This window comes from Tamandua tetradactyla, chromosome 1 (assembly GCF_023851605.1).
Source record: "Tamandua tetradactyla isolate mTamTet1 chromosome 1, mTamTet1.pri, whole genome shotgun sequence".
NCBI classification, from domain to species: domain Eukaryota; kingdom Metazoa; phylum Chordata; class Mammalia; order Pilosa; family Myrmecophagidae; genus Tamandua; species Tamandua tetradactyla.
In genome coordinates, this window is record NC_135327.1 from 100,715,634 (window position 1) to 100,739,721 (window position 24,088).

Genomic DNA, 24,088 nt, shown 5'->3' on the forward strand with positions numbered 1-24,088 from the left:
AGTACTTTGTCTTTATGGGGTTGTTCCCTACAAATCAGTTGACAAATCTGAGAGATTTGAGCTTGGTTCATTCTTGATAGGACTAGCCAAAAGTAGACTGCTAAAGTATTATAGCTCCTTCAGCAATGGCCTTGAATGATGATATAGAAAGAAAATATTCCCATTTGGCAGAATTTTAAGCAGTTCACTTCATTGCCTATTATACCTTTCAGGAGGGAAGCTCTAAGGTCAATTTTTGTCAATTCTTAGGCAGTAGTTAATGGTTTGTCCAGATGAATGGGGACTTGAAATAAGCAAGTCTGTCTGTTTTAGATGGACCTTCCAGAAAAGACACAGATTTATGTCCCACAGGAATTCTTACCAGAGTGCCCTCAACTGGTAAGAATGAGAGTACCCAAAGAGACCACAGCACCCTATTAACATCAAGATACTTGTCTGATACTTCTTTCTCTGGATTTTTAGAGGCATTTTATGTAGTATTATAGTGATAATATACAAGTCTTTCATAAAAACACTCATGGTGGTGTTGTCAAGTGTGCAAAATAGCGCAAAAATTAATCCAAATCCAGAATTAATATCTGTTCCAGAGAAGGCAGATCATTATCCCTTCTACAACAGAAGGAACCCAGTGTAGACAGCCAATTATTAGGTAGCTAACTGATTTCCTTATGGTATGGCAACAAATCAGGGGCTTAGGATTGGGCAGCACTGCTGACAAAGTGACAGTGCCCATTAGTGGGTAAACACATTGGCCTCAGGGAAAGAAAGACCATTGCCTTCTATAGCTACTGACTTACACAGCTTCTGTCGATGTCACTATAAACTCTTTCATAATCTCACTGAGGAAGCATCAGGCAGCCTGGGGGGGAAGATAGAGTTGCCATCTTATCCACATGATTATTGAGATTTCTAAGTCCCTGATTTGTTGCCATACCATAAGGAAATCAGTTAGCTACCTAATAATTGGCTGTCTACACTGGGTTCCTTCTGTTGTAGAAGGGATAATGATCTGCCTTCTCTGGAACAGATATTAATTCTGGATTTGGATTAATTTTTGCGCTATTTTGCACACTTGACAACACCACCATGAGTGTTTTTATGAAAGACTTGTATATTATCACTATAATACTACATAAAATGCCTCTAAAAATCCAGAGAAAGAAGTATCAGACAAGTATCTTGATGTTAATAGGGTGCTGTGATCTCTTTGGGAACTCTCATCCACCAAACAGGGACTCCAAAATCAAAGAGCCCATTGCATGCTTGGACTCAGGACCAGTCATGAATACTATGCTGCAAGTTTGGGGTCCTATCTCTAGGACTGTGGTATTTGTTCTGTCCCAGCAATACACGTAGTACTGGCAAAATATAATATTCTCTCTCCCACAGGCAAAACAGAAAGTTCTAAGAAACAAGAGATAGAAATGTGAGTTTTCTCAAGTGTGTAACTAATCTATTAAAAACAAAACAAAACAAAGAAACTGTATTCCTAGGCCTATGATTCAGGCTCCGATGGCCTGACTGCCATAATAGTCACTGGAAAACACACTTAAGTTGGTGATCATTTCTGGATGACTGCATTATGGGTAATTTTCTTTTTCCTTCATGCTTTTGCAGCTTTTCCAAATTTTCTACAATGACTATTATTTTGTACTAAAAATAATTAGTAAAGAAAGAAAACCCATCTAACCCCAGAAGCAGTTTTTCATTGAAAATGATGGCCAGGAGTTGCTAAACAAAAAGAGGTAAGATAGGAGAACTAGTTTTCCATTTTCCTTGATAGTGGTTATTATGCAGTACTCCAGAGGAATTATGGAAAAACCTGCAACCTCACTAAGCCTCAATTTCCTTATCTGAAAAATGAAGATAACCATATAACCCATAAGGTATGTGAAAGCACACTATAACTTGTAACACCTCTAATGTCATGAGTTATTACTGTTGCTGGTAGGTAAGAGTCTATGTACGTGGTACTTAGAAAAACAAAATCAAGAATTAAAATTAGTTACCTTTGGGTTAAAATATCTACAAGACTGTGGTTGAGAGCCTCCAAAAAGGGCTATACGGTAGTCATGTTTCTTCCTTCTAGGCCTCGTGCCTTCTACCAATTCTTCTCTATCCTCTGGAGATAGTAGATGATACCTCATTCCACCTATAGAAAAATATGTCATTAACTTTTCCACAATTTCTGTTACTTTAATGCTTTGAAGAGGAAATATGCAGACATAACAGACATTTATTTCTGTAACTTACTTTCATCATCTTTCTGTAGTATTTTAGGAGAGGAGAGAATGAGGGAGGAATAGGCTGGAGAAATGTGTAAGGACCTGTGTCCTAACTAACATCATTCTCAGCAGTCATGCTTATTATAAGACTGCCACCCACTTACACTGCACTAGTAATTATCTGATGCCTCAGGCAAGAGCTATTAAAATAATAATTATTGAAACATAGAGCTCTTAACCCAGTGGTTCACAAACCTTTCTATATATTAGAATCACCTAGGAAATCTGTATCTGAAATCTGTACCAGACCAATTAAATCATAATCTTTGGCGGTAGAGCCCTTACATTGGTATTTTTAAAGAGCTCTTTAAATCCTTTCTACTTAAAGACCAGTAGTTTTAGCTTCTACTGGGAGCTTGTTAGAAATGCTGAAACCCACTCTGTACCCTAGACCTTCTGAATCAGAATCTGCATTTTTAAACAAAATCCCAAAGTAATTCAGTGCACATAAAACTTTGAGAAGCACTGCCATGGATGATTCTAAAATGTAATGAGATTCAGAACTATTGTGATCTAATACGACCCTTTTTCTTCAACAATTCCTTCATTTTGTCAAACGATACTCAACTATTAAAGGTACCATTTCAAATCAGTTCTGGAAAAGTGGACTGTTTGGTTAATGATGTTAAACTACAATATGGAGGAAAAAACTGAACCTTATATTTTACTTTAAAGTAAATTTCATATATATCAAATATTTTAATATTTAAAAAAAATCACAAATGGATTACAAGAAAAATAGGAAAATGAAAAACAAAACAATCCTAGAGTGAGGAAGCCTAAGAATGCTACAAAACCCAGAAGCCATGAAAACATATTCATAGACTTCACTATGTAAAAATGCTTTTAAATTAAATTATTGCATGGCAAAAGAATACAATCAAAAAACAATGACAAACTAGGAGAATATTCATAAATCATATAAAAGAAATATAAAATGATATCTTGTTAGTTAATAAGATTAAGACCAACAACCTAATAAAATTAGTTCACAGAAAAATAACTCCTAAATATATGAAAAGGTAATCAACTGTTCTAGCAAGAGAAATACAAATTAAAATCATACTTCAAAAATTTATCATATTGGTCAAGATCAAATTGTTCGGAACACCGCGTATGATAAGGGTGTGGAGAAACAGCACTCTTCTACATTGCTGATGGGGTGTGGATGGGTACAACCTGTCTGCAGGGCAATCACAAATGCACACCCTTTAACCCAGTATTTCCCCTTATAGGGGTTTATCAATCTAAATGCACTCATTTTTAGGGAAGTAGTTTAAAAATTATGGTATAGTCACACAATGGAATGTTATATGTGGCTATTAAGAAGAATGAGGATGTTTAATATGTATTCATGGGATGATCTCTAAGAAATAACGTGGAATGAAAAAAGCAAGATATAAAACAGTACATAAAGTGAGAAATCACTTGTGTTAAAAATTTATATTTTCATGTATATATATTTTATGTATGTAATTGATACATATATATTAGTAAGCAAATCATTGTGCATCCACAGATTATAAGACTACCTCTGGAAGGATACGTAAGATAATACTGGTCACCTCTAGGATAAGGGAATGAAAGGGTGGGCAACAGGGGTATCAGGGAGACTTCAGTATGTATCCTTATATCTTTTTGAATTGTTTATGATGTGTAGTATTATTGACTCAAAAATAAGATAATGGAGAAGATTCTCAATACATGCAAAAATTTCTGTACATGAGGCTATCTGGACATTTATAAGAGGGATAAAAAGAAAAGATTTAAAGTACAGTGTGCGAATGAAACATCATTATCAATATTTAGCATTTCCTTCCATTTCAGAGTTTAAGGAGAAGCATTTTGTATTAGAACAGCTGGAAACCTCAGGAGCTAAGGCTCTAACTCATGCTGTTAATCAGAGGTCAGAAAATTTTTATGTAAGGGACCAGACAGTAAATAATTTAGACTTTGGAACCACATATGATTTTTGGCACATATTCTTAGGATATTTTTTGTGTTTTTTTTTTTTTACAACCCTTTACAAAAATGTAAAAAAAACAAGCTTTAGTTTACTGTAAAGCTTTATGAAAACAGGTCATAGGGCCACAGGGACAGATTTAGCCTATAGGACATAGTTTGTCAAGCCCTGTTTTAGAACTAGAATAGCGGTTCTCAAAGTGTAGTCTTCTAACCAGCAGCAGCAGCATCACTTGGAAACTTGTTAGAAATCCAAATTACTGGGCCCTTCTGCAGACTCTTGGATCAGAAACTCTGGGGTTTGAGAACCACTGCTCTCCTCACAGGCCACAGGGATATTTGTTTAATATATGGACACAATACTCCCAACAAGAGAAGATAAATAGGAAGGAAGGAGAGAGACAAGAAAGGAACTGTTACCAGTCAACAGGCCTCTGCAGGTAGCACAAGCTGTGCCTCTTTCCTACTGACAGGCCTTTTTCTCTCTAAGGATAAGGCAGGAGACAAACACTATGGCACCTTTCCCCTGAGGGGCTCCTTGCACCTTAGGCTTATTCCTTTGAGAGTTATTCTATTAAGAGTTAAGTATTATCATTTTTTAATTCTGAGCCAGAACTTGGCCTGGCCATTTGTGGTGACTTAGTGAATTTTATTTTTATTTTACATCTCATTTTCTTTTAATTGTTCACTCTGTTAGCTTAGTTTTATTCTATTTTTTCTTCTCCTTTTCTGTTTTTTTTTTTCCACTATGAATAAGAAGCACCAAGTCAGATGACAGAGAAGTAACTGAACTAAAGAAGGGAGGCTGGAAGCCCTCTTTTCCCCATTTAGCTCTTCCCACAACCAAAGTCTGGAAGAATTCCAGTTGCCTGAGCTTGTTGAAAGAATTATAACATGCACAGTCAGAATGGATACCACATTTGTCTATAGGAGAGGCTCTTTCCACACCTGCTTCTATTGCTGACAAGGTTCTTCTATTCTGGAGTTTCTGCTTCTTGTACACTAGAGAACTGCATGTTCCTGGAGTCTATTGTGGGAACTGGGAAAGTGTTTTCAAACAGAATCAGTATTACTTATAGAAGTTAAATAAGTACAGCTATATTTATCTGAATTCACAGGTTTTATTGTATTTTAAGTACACTATGAACTTCAGATTAATTCTGGCCTATGGAGAAATGAGGTGGGAAGTCTGAATGACAGAATTAAATAAATGCATTTTGATTAAGTTGAAAATAAAAAGAATTACAGAATGACAGATTCTTATATTATAGAATTATAGGATGATTGTTCTTGATTTTAAAAAAAGGAAAAAGAAAAAGGTAATAAGCCTGGCAAGTCTAAGAAAATGCAACAAAACTTCCTGCTCACACCTGGCTGAATTTCTGTAATAATCCTGTTAACATTCTAAATAAACTGAGAATTCACACAAGATATAAAAACTATATTCTGACTGAGTCGGGCTAATTATCTTCAACTGCTCATACTACATATGAAGAAATAGGTGGAGTTTTCTACCCAATGAAACTCAAAAGCCAGAAAAACAGCACATAGTTTGGGAATGGAGACATAATAAAGGATCTGATATCAAAGTGTATGAAATCTTAATGGTAAAAGCCTTACCCTAAAGATATTTTCTTGGCCCTGATTTTCTTTTACCTCTCCACATTTAAGTGACTAGTGGCCACCTTTTGCTCTACCTCTTAAAACTCTCTAAACCTTAGTTTTCAAGATACCAGTCTCTGATTCAATTAGTTCTGCTAATTCTCCTTTCAAGGTTCTTTTCCTTCTTCCATCCCCTAAATGTAGGTAATCATAAGGATCTGTCCTTGATGAACACCCTCTTCTCTATGTTTTTCCCTTGACAACCTTAAGAGGTATTTTTTAGTTTTTTTTTTCTATTCATTTTTATTTAGCAAAAAGGGATATTATTATACACTGATTTATGCTTATACCACCTATGAAAAATTTCCATATTTTTAGATATTCCTCTGAAACATTTTTAGTAACTACAGAACATTTTAAAGATATACTACTTTTCCAATCTAGGGGAGACTATTAGGCCTATTTAATTAAAAATCACAACTGAATTGTGAACTGATTGTGAACTGATTTGGCAGTAACAAATCAAGAGGCAAGTGATACCATCTAATTAGGACACTCAAACTTATTATCATTCTTGAGAAGAGAAAAGTGTTCGTTTCACTTTTATTTATTTCCTTAGTTTTGGGCCTAAAAACTCGTACCTTAAATGAAACAGTCAGATGAGACACCAAAACCAAGGGTTGAAAAAAAACACTAAAGTTTCAAAGTAGGTTCCAACTACATTCTAGGACAGCTTTCTTACATATAAATTAAAATATATGCTGCTGTATTACTTATGGATAATTCTCCATGGTTTCTGTTTTAAAATCAATGAGAACTCACAAAGAGCTTGAGAACATTATTTAATTTAACATATATGGTCAGTTTACTTGAACACCATATTTACATGGAATCTTGAATAGGGTATGAGATCTTGTTGGCTTGTATAGATTAGTGTGATGCCTTGTTATATCCAGAGTAATTTGGGCAAAGAATAAAAATGTATCTGCAAAGTCTCTTTGGGGGACTGGGGAGAAAGGAAGAAATATTCAACTTCCCCATCTGGGGAATTCCTGATATTCTCACAAGCAGTGAGGACAACCAATTCAGTAGGCTGAGCCCTTGATCTTGGGGCTCACCCCTATAAAGTTTATTCTTGCAAAGGAGAAGTTAAGCCTACTTATAATTATGCCTTAAAGTCACCCCCAGAGAACCTTTCATCGTTCAGATGTGGCCTCTCTCTCTAAACTGACTAGGCAGGTGAATTCACTGCACTCCCCGCTACATGGGACATGCTCCCAGGGGTATAAATCTCCCCGGCAATGTGGGATGGGATTCCTGGGGATGAGCTGGGACCTAGCATTAAGGGGTTGAGAAAGTCTTTGTGACCAAAAGGAGGAAGAGAGAAATGAGACAAAATCAAGCGTCAGTGGCTGAGAGATTTCAAACACAGTTGAGAGGTTATCCTGGATGTTATTCTTATGCATTATATAGATACCCCTTTTTAGTTTATGGTGTATTGGAGTGGCCAGAGGGAAGTACCTGAAACTGCTGAACTGTGTTCCAGTAGCCTTGACTATTGAAAAAGATTGTTTAACTATAGAGCTTTTATAATGTGACTGTGTAATTGTGAAAACCTTGTGTCTGATGCTCCTTTTATCCAGGGTATGGACGGATGAGTTAAAAAAAGAAAAAAGGATAAAAAATGAATAAATAATGCGGGGGATAAAGGGTAAAAAATTGGGTAGATTGAAATATTGTGGTTCAGTGAGAGGGAGGGTTAAGGTTTATGGGATGTATATGCTTTTTTCTTTTTTATTTCTTTTTCTGGAGTGATGCAAATATTCTAAAAATGATCATGGTGATGAATACACAACTATGTAATGATATTGTGAGCCAATGATTATACACTATGGTTGGACTGTACGCATGTGAAGATTTCTCAGTAAAACTATCTTTTTTTCAAAGAGCTTGAGAGAAGTAACAAGAGTATATTTAAATTAGCCTATCACAGTCATTACATTATATATTTCATCCGTGTTTAACAAATAATCTAAACTTCCACTTATAACAGTATGGCAGATTAGACTTTTGGAAATTCACTCCCACTACAAAATAACTATAAATGCTAGAAAGAATAAGATATTCTTTTAAATATATAGCTAAGATCCCAAGAGATCAGAAGGCCAAAAAGGCAGAGGGATCTAAACACCAACATGGTGAGTGTAAAGAAATCTAGGGGCTACTCTGAGGGCCTTTGACAATTCTAGAAAACTAGAAATTATTTTCACTGGCTGTATGAATCAGAGAAGAAAAGATCCTGGACCTGTACAAAATAAGGAGTTAGAACTGAGATGTCTGCCTAAAGCACTTGGATCAGTTATACTTTTAGTGAAAAGATAGGCTAAGGGCAAAAACAAAACAAAACAAAAAAACAGTAATGTGTCTGTTTCAATTTCAGCTCCAGATGGGGGTAGTATTATCTCCTTCAATAATTTATAATGACAGTCTGCCCTCATGCAGATTTAATGTTTGAATTTACCTACCTCCAAGTCTGGAAAACTACAAGCCAAGAAAATAATCCAAAGTAATCATAGATTGTTATGACCCAGGGCACTTGGCAAAAGTAAACACTCATCTTTTAAGAATATAATAGGCCTCTCAAAGTTCCTGGAGATTGAGATCAATAAAGTATAAGCTCACAATCCAAAATACAAAACATACAAGGAATTAAGCCACCAGGGTAAGTCAATAGAACCAACAAATAGCAGAATTTGGTTTTTGAAGACTCCAGATATTGGGATTATCAAACACAGAACATAAAATAACTATATTTAAAATATTTAAAGAAAAGAAAGAACTGAAAACATAAGCATGGAAAAAAAGACCATTGAAAATGACCAGGCTAACTTTATTCATATTATCAATAACTGGAAGCAACTGAGATGAACTTCAATAGGTAAATGAATAAAATAAACCAGGACATCCATATAATGGAATATTATTCAGCAATAAAAAGAATGAATTATCAAGCTGCAAAAAGACATGGAGGAACCTAAAAGGCATACTGATAAATGAAAGAAGTCAATCTGAAAAGGCTACATATTGTATGAGTCCAAGTATATGACACTGGAAAAGACAAAACTATAGACACTTAAAAAAAAACCGTGATTGCCCGGGGTTTGAGAGGGGGGAGGGAGAGATATATAGGTGGAGCACAGGAGATTTTTAGGGCAAGGAAACCCATTCCATGTGATACTGTAATGGCAGATACATGAATTTATGCATTTGTCAAAACCACACAGAACTGTACAACAAAAAGAGTGATTCCTAATACAAACTATTCACTTTAATTAATAATGATATATCAATATTGGTTCATCAATTGCGACAAATGCACCAAGGCAACAGAAGATGATAATAATAGGAGAAACAGTGGAAGGTGGTGGGAGAAGGGGTAAATGGAAACTCTATATTTTCTGTGCACTTTACCTAAAACTGTTCTAAAAAAAACGAAGTTATTTTTAAAGGACACTCAGGACGGGCCACAGTGGCTCAGTGGCAGAGTTCTCACCTGCCATGCCAGAGACCCAGGTTCGATTCCTGGTCTCATGTTAAAAAAAAAGATACTCAAAGGATGGGTTAAACAGTGGCTTAGAGTAGAAACAGATGAAGGAAGGATTAGTGAATGGGAATATAGATGAAGAAATTACCCCAAACAGAACACTGGAGTCAAAGATGAAAAAAATTAATGAGAAGTTAAAAATCATAAGGGACAGGTTGGGAAGATTTAATGTCTAAGGTACATATGTTAAAATGTAAAAGATAACTATTACAAGGTCTGATGCAGAGTGTAGTAATTCTTAAGTAGTAGAGAGAAAAACTGAATTAAAAAAAGGAGGTAGGATAGATGAGAAGCATAGAAAAAGCAGGAAAAATAAGCACAAAATAAGATGTTAGAAATAATTCAAATATAGTGTACTTATGAGAAATTTAGACAGACTGTAACTCACCAGTTAAAAGACCAGTTAAAAGACAGATTGTCAGAATGGATTAAAAAAGAAAACCCAGCTATATGCTGTTTTTGAGATCTTCCTAAAATATAAGGACACAAAATATTTGAAAAGAAATGTATAGATAATGCTAATCCAGGAAAACACTAATCAAATAAAGCGTCGTTTAGTTATATTAGTATCTGACAAAATAGACAAAGGCAATAATAGGGAAAAATAAAATCACAACATGATGAAAAAAGGTTAAATTCACCAAGAAGATAACATTCCTAAACTCATATGCACATACCCTCAAAATAAACAAGGGTAAAATTGACAGAATTAAAGGAAATCAAGAAATCCACTATAGTGGGGGAATTTAACATAACTTTGTTAGTAACTGATAAATTAAGTGGACCAAAAAATTAGTGAGGTTATAAATATACTAACAAAACAGTTCTACAAAATTTGACAAGTCTCAACAATTATTAAAGACTTGGCCTTTGATTACAATGCAACTTAGATGCACACTTCTACATAACTCACTGATCACAAATGAAAGCATAATGGAAATTATAAAATATTTTTAAAAGCAAGTTGTAGAATACACAACATGACACCATTTATGCAATTTAAAAACAGAAAATAATACTATATATGCTTGCTGCATAATTTAGAAGAGAAGCTTTATATGTGGCCACAATGGGCTTTAACAGAGGCTAAATGAGGATTTGCGGGTGGATGAGGCAGCTATTTAAAAGATGATTACTTAAAATATTTGCTCCTTTCATGAAGAAGAATCATGATAAAGAAGTTTCTGAGAGTTCTTGGCAAGAGCCCTTCATGGGTTTGTCCTGATATAAGGCCATAAAAGTTGTACCTAAAGGATTTTCTCTCTTTTACACATGAGATTTAGCTGTAAGATAAGGTTATAGTAGAGTGTCCTACCTATTTGTCAATCAATGTTGACCATCCTCCAGATGATATTGCAGTCAGGCAGTTTTGCAGTAGAGAATAAACATATTTTTTTAAATACTAGCAGCACAACCCATTTTTAAGGGAGAGAGAAAAAAAGGCAGATTTCTGTACTGGCGCCTGGTGTCCAGGGTTGCTGGCTTGACATTCTGGGTGCTGATCTCTTGGGCCCATGGGATTAGGCTCCCTACCCCCAGTGTTCTCAGGGTCCTTGAAGACTCAGGAGATGGGTGGCATAGTACCATGAGCCACACATCTTCCTGGGTGTCTGTGCTCTTAAATTACTGCCTGGATTACTGTCTAAGAGACTAGAAAAAAATTGTTACAAATGAATAAATTCTAGGGAGATTTCCCTGTATTGATTTCTTAAGGTGCTAGATAGGATCAAAGGCATTTGTAGTATTATTCTTTATACTTTTTTGTATGGCTTAAATATTCATACTTAATTTTTTTAAAACCATCACTACAGCAGTATCTGTAATATGTGAAAATATCCCAATTTTCAGAAAAAAAGTTTAAAAAATATTTTAAAGTATCTATTAGAAATAAATTTATTTAAACTTTAGGAAAACAAAGGAACTTTTTCAATAATACCCATCTACCCAACCCACTCATACCTACTACCTATGTATCCTCTACATTCAGTCAATCACAAATCAACAGCCAGGTCCATGCCTAAGGGTGAGAACTGAAGGTATTCCCACTAAAGTAAGAAAAACACAAGGCTGCTATCTATCACCACTACTATTTAATGGAACATTTTCCTGAAAAAGCTATAATGCAATCAGGCAATAAAACAAAATAAAACGTATAAATATTAAGGGGAAAACACACATTCTTCTGTAATGCACATGGGTTATTCTCCAAGATAGACCAGATGTTAGGTCCCCAAATAAGTCTCAATAGATTCAAAAATATTGAAATCATCTGCATTTTTTTCCAGACCACAATGAATTGAACCTAGAATTCAATAACAGAGGGAGTGTAATGGTCAGGTTCATGTGTCAACTTGGCTGAGTGGTGGTACCTGTTTGTCTGGTTGGGCAAGTGCTGGCCTGTCTGTTGCAATGAGTACATTTCATAGAATTAAATCATGATCATGTCAGCTGCATCCACAGCTGATTCCATTTGTAATCAGCCAAAGGGAGTGTCTTCTGCAAGGAGTGATGCTTACCTAATCACTGAAAGCCTTTTAAGGAGGATTCAGAAGAGATAGGCTCTTCCTGCTTTGGTTGGCAAGCCTCTCCTGTGGAGTTCGTCCAGACCTTCCATCGGAATCATCGGCTTCACAGCCTGCCCTGTGGATTTTGGACTCTGTATTCCCATGGTCTTGTGAGACACTTTTATAAATTTTATATTTGTGAGTGTTTCCTGTTGATTCTGCTTCTCTAGAGAACCCTAACTAACACATCTTGGTACCAGGAGTGGTTCTTAAGAAACAGAATCTTAAAAATGGGTTTTTATGAATGGTTTCCTACTCTGACTGGACTCAAAGGCACTAAGGACTCTGATTCCCATAATCAGCATGATACTCCCAAGCCATGGAGTGAGCTGGGTGTGGGATAATGGTGGGAGGAATATAAGGCTGGATCAGGCTAAATTTATTGATATGAGCCCACTAAGCAGAGATTCTGCATTCAATGTTATAGCTCAAAGGGGTTAGAAAAGGTATTAACAGTTTGTTTGGATGGTTGGTTGAAATATGGATCAAAAGGTGGCCAACATTACCTGAGGTTGAAATGCCAGAACTGCCCTGGTGTAATGTAGATGAGGGGATCCAGAGGCTTAGAGAGACTGGAATGTTAGAGTGGATTTATCATGCAAAGCCTGCTGTTACACCCCAGGAATGTCCGGAGGATGCATCTTTTACCAGAACAGTGAGAAATAAATTTGTGAGACTAGCACCATCATCCCTGAAGAGTTCTGTAGTTGCACTTCTCTGTAGGTCAGATATTACTGTAGGAACTGCTGTCACTGAGCTGGAATCCTTAAACACAATGGGGATGATGGGATCCTGAGTTGGCAGAAGCCAGGTGGCAGCACTTAATCGCCAAAGACAGGGTAGTTGTGGCTATTATAATAGACAGTAAACTCAAAGCAGGCATCAAAGTTATATGACTCGCAGAGATTTGTGGCACTGGCTAGTAAATCATGGGGTACCTAGAAATACAATAGAAGGGCAGTCTACTAAATTCTTGTTCGAGCTGTATAAACAAAAGAGTTCTAGGTCAAGTGAAAAGAAGCCTAACCTGAATTACAAAAACATAGAGTTACGGCCCCTTAATCAATTTCCAGACAGTTTACAGACCCAGAGCCCCTTGAATGAAGGGGAAGCCAGGTCCCTTTGGGGGAGAACTCTGTTACACTGCCACAAATTTATACTGTTCATTTTCCTGCAAGCCTTTCCCAAGGAGACCGATGGCCTTTACCAGGGTAACTGTGCATTGGGGAAAAGCAAATGATCAGATATTTGGGGGATTATTAGACACTGGTTTGGAAGTGACATCAATTTCAAGGGACCCAAAATATCACTCTGGTCCACCACTCAGAGTGGGGGCTTATGGAGGCCAGGTAATCAATGGAGTTTTAGCTCAGGTCCGTCTCACAGTGGGTCCAGTGGGTCCCTGGACCCATTCTGTAGTTATTTCCCCAGTTCCAGAATGTATAATTGGTATAGATATACTGAGCAAATGGCAGAATCCCCACATTGGCTCTTTAACTCGTGCAGTGAGGGCTATTATGGTAGGAAAGGCCAAGTGGAAGTCACTAGAACTGCCCCTACTGAGCAAAATAGTAAATCAGAAGCAATACTGGATTCCTGGAGGGATTGCAGAGATTACTGCCACTCTTAAGGACTTGAAGGATGCAGGGGTGGTGATTCCTACTACATCCCCATTCAGCTCTCTTCTTTGGCCTGTGCAGACAACAGATGGGTCTTTGAGGATGACAGTGGATTATCGTAAACTCAACCAAGTGGTATCTCCAATTGCAGCTGCTATTCCACATGTGGTATCATTGCTTGAGCAAATCAATACATTCCTTGGTACCTGGTATGCAGCTATTGATCTAGCAAATGCTTTCTTCTCAATAGCTGTTAGTAAGGACCACCAGAAACAGTTTGCTCTCAGCCGGCAAGGTCAGCAATATACTTTCACTGTCCTACCTCAGGGGTATATCAACTCTCCAGCCCTATGTCATAATCTTGTCCGCAGGGACCTTGATCGTTTCTTCCTCCCACAAGACATCACACTGGTCCATTATATTGATGATATCATGTTGAATGGACCTAGTGAGCAAGAAGTAGCAACTACTCTGGACTTATTCGTAAGGGATTTGCGTGTCAGAGGATGGGAGATAAATCCAACAGAAATTTCACTGAGGAGGACCTTCCACCTCAGTGAAATATCTAGGTATCCAGTGGTGTGGGGCATGTCGAGATATCCCTTCTAAGGTGAAGGATAAGTTGCTGCATCTGGCCCCTCCTACAACCAAAAAAGAGGCACAATGCCTAATTGGTCTCTGGATTTTGGCGACAATATACTCCTCATTTGGGTGTGCTACTCTGGCCCATTTATCAAGTGACCAGAAAAGCTGCTAATTTTGGATGGGGACCTGAACAAAAGGAGGTTCTGAGACAGGTCCAGGCTGCTGCACAAGCTGCTCTGCCACTTGGGCTGTATGATCCAGCAGATTCAATGGTGCTGGAAGTGTCAGTGGCAAACAGAGATGCTATCTAGCGCCTTTGGCAGGCACCTATAGGAGAACCACAACGCAGACCCTTAGGATTTTGGAGCAAAGCCTTACCATCTGCTGCAGATAACTACTCTCCTTTTAAGAAACAGCTTTTGGCCTGCTACTGGGCCTTAGTAGAGACTGAATGCTTAACCATGGGGCACCAAGTTACCATGAGAATGAGTTGCCTATCATGAGCTGGGTGTTGTCTGACCCACCAAGTCATAAAGTTGGGCGTGCGCATCAGCACTCTATTGTAAAATGGAAATGGTATATGCGAGATAGGGCCAAAGCAGGTCCTGAAGGCACAAGTAAGTTACATGAAGAAGTGGCCCAAATGCCCATGGTCTCCATCCTGCCACATTACCTTCTCTTTCCCAGACCAGAGCTATGGCCTCTTGGGGAGTTCCTTACAATGAATTGACTGAGGAAGAGAAAACTCGGGCCCGGTTAACAGATGGATCAGCATGATATGCAGGTACAGCCCAAAAGTGGACAGCTGTAGCACTACAACCCCTTTCTGGGGTGTCCTTGAAGGACAGTGGTGAGGGGAAATCCTCCCGGTAGGCAGAACTTCGAGCAGTGCACCTGGTTGTTCATTTTGCTTGGAAGGAAAACTGGCCAGAGGTGTTTGTATACTGACTCATGGGCTGTTTTGCTAATAGTTTGACTGGATGGTCAGGGACTTGGAAAGACCATAATGGAAAACTGGTGACAAAGAGGTCTGGGGAAGAAGTATGTGGATAGACCTGAGTGGGCTAAAACCATGAACATATTTGGGTCCCATGTGCATGTGCACCAGAGGGTGACTTCAGCAGAGGAAGGTTTTAATAATCAAGTGGATAAGATGACCCATTCTGTGGATACCAGTTAGTCTCTTTACCCAGCAACTCCTGTCATTGCCCAACGAGCTCATGAACAAAGTGGTCATGGTGGTAGGGATGGAGGTTATGCATGGGCTGAGCAACATGGACTTCCACTCAGCAAGGCTGACTTGGCTACAGCCACTGCTGAGTGCCCAATCTGCCAGCAGTAGAGACCCACACTGAGTCCCCAATACAGCACCATTCCCCGAGGTGACCAGCCAGCTACATGGTGGCAGGTTGATTACCTTGGGAACACTCCCTTCATGGAAAGGACAGCAATTTGTTCTAACTGGAATAGACACATACTCTGGATATGGGTTTGCTTTCTATGCACACAATGCTTCTGCCAAAACTACTATCTGTGGGCTTACAGAATGCCTTATCCATCATCATACTATTCCACATAGCATTGCTTCTGATCAAGGAATACACTTCACAGCAAATGAAGTGCAGGAATGGGCACATGCTCATGGAATTCTCTGGTCTTACCATGTTCCCCATCATCAGCTGGATCGATAGAACGGAGGAATGGCCTTTTGAAAACTCAATTATGGTGCCAACTAGGTGGCAATACCTTGAAAGGCTGGGGTAATGTTCTCCAGGAAGCCGTATATGCTCTGAAACAGCGTCTGCTGTATGGTGCTGTTTCTCCCATAGCCAGGATCCATCGGTCCAGGAATCAAGGGGTGGAAATGGGAGTGGTACCACTCACTATTACCCCTAGTGATCCACTAGGAAAATTTTTGCTTCCTGTCCCTGTGACCCTGAGCTCTGCTGGTCTACAGGTTTTAGTTCCAAAATGGGGCATGCTTCCACCAGGAGAAACAACAATGATTCCATTGAACTGGAAGTTAAGACTGCCACCTGGTCACTTTGGGTTACTTATGCCACTGGATCAACAAGCCAAGAAAGGGATTACATTATTGTCTGGGGTGATTGATCCTGACTATCAGGGGGAAGTAGAACTGCAACTACATAATGGAGGTAAAGAAGAGTTTTATTGGAATATGGGAGGTCCCCTAGGGCATCTTTTAGTACTACCATGCCCTGTGATTAAAATCAATGGAAAACTGCAACAACCCAATCCAGGCAGAACTACCAATGGCTCTAAAACTTCAGGAATGAAGGTTTGGGTCACCCCACCAGGGAAAGAACCACGGCCAGGTGAAGTGCTTGTTGTGGGTAAAGGGAACATGGAATGGGTAGTGGAAGAAGGTAGTGATAAATATGAACTATGACCACATGATCAGTTATAGAAACGAGAACTGTAATCCTGTTTTGTTCATGTCATACTATTTAAGTTGAAAGATACCAAGTTTAAGAATGAATATTACCCAAGGATTTACACCCTATTCTGGAGAGATTTAATGTGTTTTCAGTTATATGCAGGACAGCTGAGTATTGTTAGGTGAAAGAAAAAAATATGTGTTTTATTGCTTTTTATTTAGAAATTAGGTATGGTTTAAGGTGATATGTATAGCTGCCAAGTTGACAGGGGTGGACTGTCATGGTCAGGTTCATGTGTCAACTTGGTCAAGTGGTGGTACCTGTTTGTTTGGTTGGGCAAGTGCTGGCTTGTCTGTTGCGATGAGTACATTTCATAGAATTAAATCATGATCATGTCAGCTGCATCCACAGCTGATTCCATTTGTAATCAGCCAAAGGGGAGTATATTCTGCAACGAGTGATGCTTAACATAATCACTAAAAGCCTTTTAAGGAGGATTCAGAAGAGAAAGGTTCTTCCTGCTTCAGTTGGCAAGCCTCTCCTGTGGAGTTCATCCAGATCTTCCATTGGAATCATCGGCTTCACAGACTGTCCTGTGGATTTTGGACTCTGTGTTCCCACGGTCACATGAGATACTTTTATAAATTTTATATTTGCGAGTGTTTCCTATTGATTCTGTTTCTCTAGAGAACCCTAACTAATTCAGGGAGAAATGGAAAACCAACAAATATGTGGAAATTAAATAATATACTCAAACAAACAATGGGTCAAATAGGAAACCACAAGAGAAATCAGGAAATATCATGAAGTGAATGAAAATGAAAACACAACATAACAAAACTTATGGGATGCAAACAAAGGTAGTGTTGAGAAGAAAATTTATAGCTCTAAACTGTTATAATAAAAATGAATAAAAAGCTCAAATCAGAGATCTGAGATCAAAATAGAAGGTCTAGAAAAAAAAGGAGCACACTAAATACAAGATGAGCAGAAGGAAGGAAATAACAAAGATGAGAGACAGAGCAGAGATGAATGAAATAGAGACTTAAAAAATAGTAATAGAATAAACAAAACCAAAAATTGGTTCTTTGAAGAAATCAATAAAACTGACAAATATTAGCTACATTGACAATGAAATAGAGAGGACATAAATACTAAAAACCAGGAATGAAAAGGGGGCATTATCACTGACTATAAGAGGGCACTATGAACAACTGTACACAAACAAATCAGATAACCTAGCTGAAATGTGTTTTAACCTAGTTGAAACACACAAACTGCTTACACTGAATCAAGAAGAAACAGACGATCTCAAGAAGAAATAGAAGACCTCAACAAACCTATTGTAAGTACAGAGATGGAATCAATCGTCAAAAACCTCCCAATAAAGAAAAGCCCAGCACCAGAAGGCTTCACAGCTGAATTTTCAAGATTAACACCAGTCCTGCCCAAATTCTTCCAAAAAAATTAAAGAGGAGAAAATACTACCTGTTTTAGTTTGCTAACACTGCCAGAATGCAATATATCAGTAATAGAATGGCTTTCAAAAAGGGAATTTATTAAGTTGTAAGTTTACAGCTCTAAGGCCATAGAAATGTGCAAACTAAGGCATCCAAAGAGAGATACAGTGCCAGTTTAAAAGTATTATGTACCCCAGAAAAGCATGTTTTAATCTTGATCCAATCTTTTGGGAGCACCCATTTCTTTTAATTTTGATTCAATATTGTAGGTTGGAAACTTTCCATTAGATTACCCCCATGGAGATGTAACACATCAAATTGTAGGTGTGATCTTTTGATTAGATGGAGACGTGACTCCTCCAATTGCAGGTGGTCGTGATTAGTTTACTGGAATCCTTTAAAAGAGGAAGCCTTTTGGAGAGAGTTCGAAATGACAGAACTGACAGAGAAACGAGCCAACAGAAACTTCAGAATTGACAGAGAAAGCAGAGACACGGATGTTTGGAGATGCTTGGAGCCCAGCAGACACTGCCATGTGCCTTCCCATGGATGTTAAGCAAGCCAGAACCTGGAGAGAGCCAAGGGAAGCCAAGAGATGAAAGCCAGTCCCAGAGAAGCAAAATGAGGAACTCCCACAAGAATAGAGGCTGAAAGTAACAGAGTCCAGGAGCAAGGGGCCAGCAGATGCCATCCAAGTGACTTTCCAGCTGACAGAACAGTTCCAGATTCACTGACCTCTTGAATTAAGTCATCTTTCCCTAGACGCTTTAATTTGGACATTTCATAGGCTTAGAACTATAAATTTGTAACATTAAATTCCCCTTTTTGAAAGCCATTCCAGTTCTGGTATACTGCATTCTGGCAGCTTGCAAACCAATATAGAATCCTTAACTCCAAAGAAAGAACTAATGATGTTCACTGCTTCCATTTCAGCTGGGAAGGCACATGGTGAAGTCTACTAGCTTTCTCTACCAGCTTCTTCAAATGGCTTCCCTGGGGGCATTTTCCTTCTTCATTTCCAAGGTCTCTCGCTGTGTGGTGGTCTCTGTTGGTTCTTTCTAAAATGGTTCCCTCTTAAGGGACTCCAGTAAGCAACCCCACCTTGAATGGGTGGAGACACATCTCCATGGAAACCATCTAATCAAAAGGTCCCACCCACAACTGGGTGTGTTACATCTCCATGGAAACAACTTAATAAAAAAAATCCCACTCAACAATATTGAATAAGGATTAAAGAATATGGCTTTTCTGGGATATACAATAGTTTCAAACCAACACATTCCACCCTCTGGGCTGCAAAAAGACATATTCTTTCCATAATTAAAATACATTCATTCCATTACAATATCACAAAAGCCTTAAACCAATTCAGTAACAATACAAATATAATACAAAGTCAGAAACAGTACCAAACCTCATCAAAATCAGTTACAGGCATGGTCTATCCTAAGGCAAAACTTTCCTCTGGCTCTGGATCTGTAAAACTCAGAACAGGTTATCTGCTGCCAACAAACAAAGAAGGGACAGTCATAGGATACATATTTCCATTTCCATAGGGAAAAATTAGAAGGAAAACAGGGTTCTCCAGACTCAAACAGTTCTGAAAACTTGCAGGGCAAACTTCAGTAGATTTTAAAGTCTGAGAGTCCTTTATCTTCAAGGCTTTAAAGAAAGTGGCAGTCCAACACTTTCCAAGGGCCTATGCAATCGCCCTGCTCTCTCCAAACACTGGTGTGAAGTTTGCAACCTTGGAGGACATTAGGGAGACCATGGTTTTCTCAGGTCCATCCTCTCCAAGCACTGAGGCCACATCCAAGCTCTCTACTATCTCCGGAGCACACACTCAACTCCTCCAGAACAATGGGGTGGCAGCCAGGCTCTCCTCAAGCTCTGAAGAATGTGCTCCACCCTCTCTAAGGCTTGGCACCATTACTTTTCCAGAACATCTAGATGGAAGGCCTGCCCTCTGCCTGTGGGGCAAACTCACCTCTCCAACTGCATGGGTGAGTTCACTCTATGGGCCTCAGGTTTTTTGGCTTCAGACCTTAGTTTCTATGGTTCTGCCTTTGAAGTTATTTTCCCTTCAATTTATCTCTGTCTGTCCCTTTTAGTCCAGACTGGCAGTGGTTCTGTTAATACAGATCCCACAACACTCTTATTGGCTTTCTATGTAGTATGCAGGGATCATAACCATCAGATAATAGGACTTTCCACAAATCTTTTCAGGATAACTCCATCCCCAATCCTGGTTTTTTCTGAGCTGACTGGTTCCATGTTTGATTAAATCCTCACATGGTGCACTATTCTCTGGGGCCTCCCTTCCTGGGGGCCCAGAATTTCCAGAACATCAATTTCTGGTTTCTTTGTACTCAAGAGTTCAGTTATTAGCTTATCTCGTTTCTGTCACATTTCACTATAAGCTACAAGGAGAAACCAGGCCACACTTTCCACATTTAATTCAGAAATCTCTTCAGTTAAGTATCCTAGTTCATGTTTTTTAAAATCTGCCTTCCATCCAAAACCAGTAGTCAGTTTTGCCAGATTATCTGCCATCTTAAAACAAGGGTCGCTTTCCATCCAATTTGCAACAACACATTCATCATCTCTGTCTAAAACTTCAACAGAGGTATCTTTAGAGTCCACATTTGTACCAACAGTCTCTTCAAAACATTCTAGGTCTTCTCTATCAAGCCCCTGACAACTCTTTCAGACTCTTCCCTTTATCCATTTAAAAAGTAGTTCCAACATATTGTAATTGCAAACTGCAGCACCCAACTTCTCTGGTACCAAAATCTGTTTTAGTTTGCTGAAGATACCAGAATGCAATATACCAGAATGGAACAGCTTTTAAAAAGGGAATTTATTAAGTTGCAAGTTTACAGTTTTAAAGCCATAGAAATATGTAAACTAAGGCATCCAGAGAAAGATATCTTAACTCCAAAGAACGGGCCAATGATTTTAGGGATTTCTCTCTCAGCTGGGAAGGCACATGGTGATGTCTGCTAGCTTTCTCTGTCTGCTAGTTTTCTCTACCAGCTTCTTCAAATGGCTTCCCCAAGGAGCATTTTCTTTCTGCATCTCCAAAGGTCTCTGGCTGTGTGGTGTCTGCCAGCTCTTTCCAAAATGGTTCCCTATTAAAGGACTTTAGTAAGCAACCCCACTTTGAATTGGGGAGACACATCTCTATGGACACCACCTAATCAAAAGGTCCTATTCACAAATGGGTGGGCCACATCTGCATGGGAACAACTTAATAAAAAAGATCCCGCCTAACAATACTGAATGAGGGTTAAAGTACGTGGCTTTTCTGAGGTACGCAATAGTTTCAAACAGGCCCACTACCTATTTTATGAGACCAACATCATCCTCATACCAAAGCCAGATAAAGATATCACAAGAAAAGAAAATTACTGACTAATATCCCTTATAAATACAGATAAAAAACCCTCAACAAAATACTAGCAAACCGAATCTAGCAGTACATTAAAAAATCCATGATCAAGAGGAATTTACTCCATGTATGCAAGGGTGGTTCAACATAAGAAAATCAATTAAAGTAATATACCATATCAACAGACCAAAGGAAAAACACCCACATGATCATCTCAATTGATGCAGAAAGATATCTGACAAAATCCAGACCCCTTCTTAATAAACACTTTTAAAACTAGGAACAGAAAGAGTGAAAGTGAACCCTACCCTCACACCATATATAAAATCAACTCAAAGTGGATCAAAGACCAAAACATAAGAACCAGAACTATAAAACTCCTAGAAGAAAACAAAGAAAAGCATCATCAGGACCTTGTTTAGGCAATGGTTTCTTAGATTTACATCCAAAGCACAAGCAACAAAAGAAAAATAGACAAATGAAACCTCATCAAAATTAAAAACTTTTGAGCATCAAAGGACTTTCCCAAAAATAAAGACAACCAACACAACGGGAGAAAATATTTGGAAACTACACATTTAATATCCAGAATATATAAAGAAATTCTATAATGCAACAAAAAGACAAACAATCCAAATGAAAAATGGGGAAAAGACTTGAATAGACCTATCTCCAAAAAAGATAAACAAATGGCCAAAAAGAACATGAAAAGATGCTGAACATCATTAGTTATTAGAGAAATACAATCAAAACTACGAGACAAAAAAGAAGAAACAAAAACAATATAAAAGAAAAAACCACAAGATACTATTTCATACCCAGTAAAATGGCTACTATTAAAAAAAATGGAAAATTACAAGTATTAGAGAAGATGTAGAAAAACAGGAACATTCATTCATTGTTAGTGGGAATGCAAAATGGTGCAGCCACTGTGGAAGACACTTTGGTGGCTCCTAAGAAAGTTAAGTATAGAAGTACTGTATGATCGGACAATCTCACTTCTAAGTACACACCCCAAAGAACTGAGAGATTCAAACAGATATTTGCAGACATAATGTTCATAATGGCACTATTCACAGCTGTCAAAAGATGAAAAGAACCCAAGTGTCCATCGACCAATGAATGACTAAATAAAATGTGGCATATTCATACAACAGAATATTATTTAACCATAAAAAGGAGTGAAGTCTGATACATGCTACAACATGGATGAACCTTAAAGATATGTTGAGTGAAACAGGCCAGACAGAAAAGGACAAATGTTCTATGATCTCACTGATATGAAATAAATAGAACAAGCATGTTCAAAGAGTCTAAAACTAGAATATATGTTATTAAGAGCCAGGGTAGGGGTAGGGAATAGGGAGTTAATGCTTAAATTGTACACAGTTTGTATCTGGGTTGATGGAAAGGTTTTTTGTAACGGATGGTGGTAATGGTAAGACAACATTGTGAGGATAATGAACAGCACTATTATTTTTTTTTAATTAAACAAGTTGTAGCTTTACAGAAAAATCGTTCACAAAATACAGAATTCTCACATACTTCCCTATTATTAACACCTTGCATTGGTGTGATACATTTGTTCCAACACTGAGTTATATATAAGCACTGAGTTATATATATGAATGTGGTTAAAGGATAAATTTTAGGTTGTATATGTTACTAGAATAAAAACTAAACAACAACAACAAAAACAGGAATGGACAAGTAAGTGAATCTTAAGGTAAATCATGGACTATAGTTAATAGTCCAATTACAATAATGTTCTTTCATCAGTTGGAACAAATGTATCACACCAATGCAAGGTGTTAATAATAGGGAAGTATGTGAGAATTCTGTATTTTGTGAACGATTTTTCTGTAAAGCTACAACTTGTTTAATTAAAAAAAAATAATAGTAAAGAAAAGGAAGTGACTGGCATCAGACTTTTCAAAAGTTACAATGGAAACTAATTGAACAATTCCAACTGAAAATGATTTTCAACAGAATTCTATATCCAGTCAATGTTTTAACAGTAAAATTAAGATATGAGGTTTATCAAGTCTCCAAATATTTATTGATCACGTATTCTTACTCAGAAACCCCCCAGAGGATATGTTCCATGAAATAAAGAGAACTCAATTAAGAAAAGGTAGCACCTGTGGATCCAAAAGGATAGAAGGATCTAAAATAGGAGAAGAGTTAAAAGACTTCCCAGTATGATGGCAAAGGAAAACCCTAGGACAAGAACTGTATGTCAAGCCTAGGAAGCAAATAATCCATATTGGAATAGGCAGTAGGAGGGCTCTAGAAGGAATGTTCTTAAGACATAAAGTAAAAGCAATAGATTGTTTTACTGTACAGTTACATTAAGTGACATTTTATAGTGGTGCTGAGGGGTCAGAACTTATCCTGCAAATCAAGAAAAATCAAGCAAATAAAAAAATACAGCCATTATTAGCTCCAGGAAAAAAAAAAGTTGCTTAAATTAAGCAAGGAAATGTGATCACAGTATACTACTTGACTAAGTAGAATTTTAAAAGGAATCACCAGAAACAATGTGTGAAAGCTATGGTATACAAAAGGAGAAAAAGCACAAGTTCTTTTTTACCTTTTTCACACATGTCCCTACAAT

At 37.9% G+C, this 24,088-nt stretch overlaps 1 protein-coding gene across 7 annotated transcripts in view; it reads right to left on the minus strand.

Moving 5' to 3' along the window:
- KLHL7 (kelch like family member 7) overlaps positions 1 to 24,088 on the minus strand; it is a 110,721-nt gene that overhangs the window by 35,517 nt on the left and 51,116 nt on the right. For all 7 annotated transcript variants that reach the window (XM_077121841.1, XM_077121851.1, XM_077121859.1 and 4 more), the window contains one exon: positions 2,010 to 2,152. In XM_077121841.1, the coding sequence (XP_076977956.1) occupies positions 2,010 to 2,152 (143 nt within the window). The remainder of the gene's footprint in view (positions 1 to 2,009; positions 2,153 to 24,088) is intronic.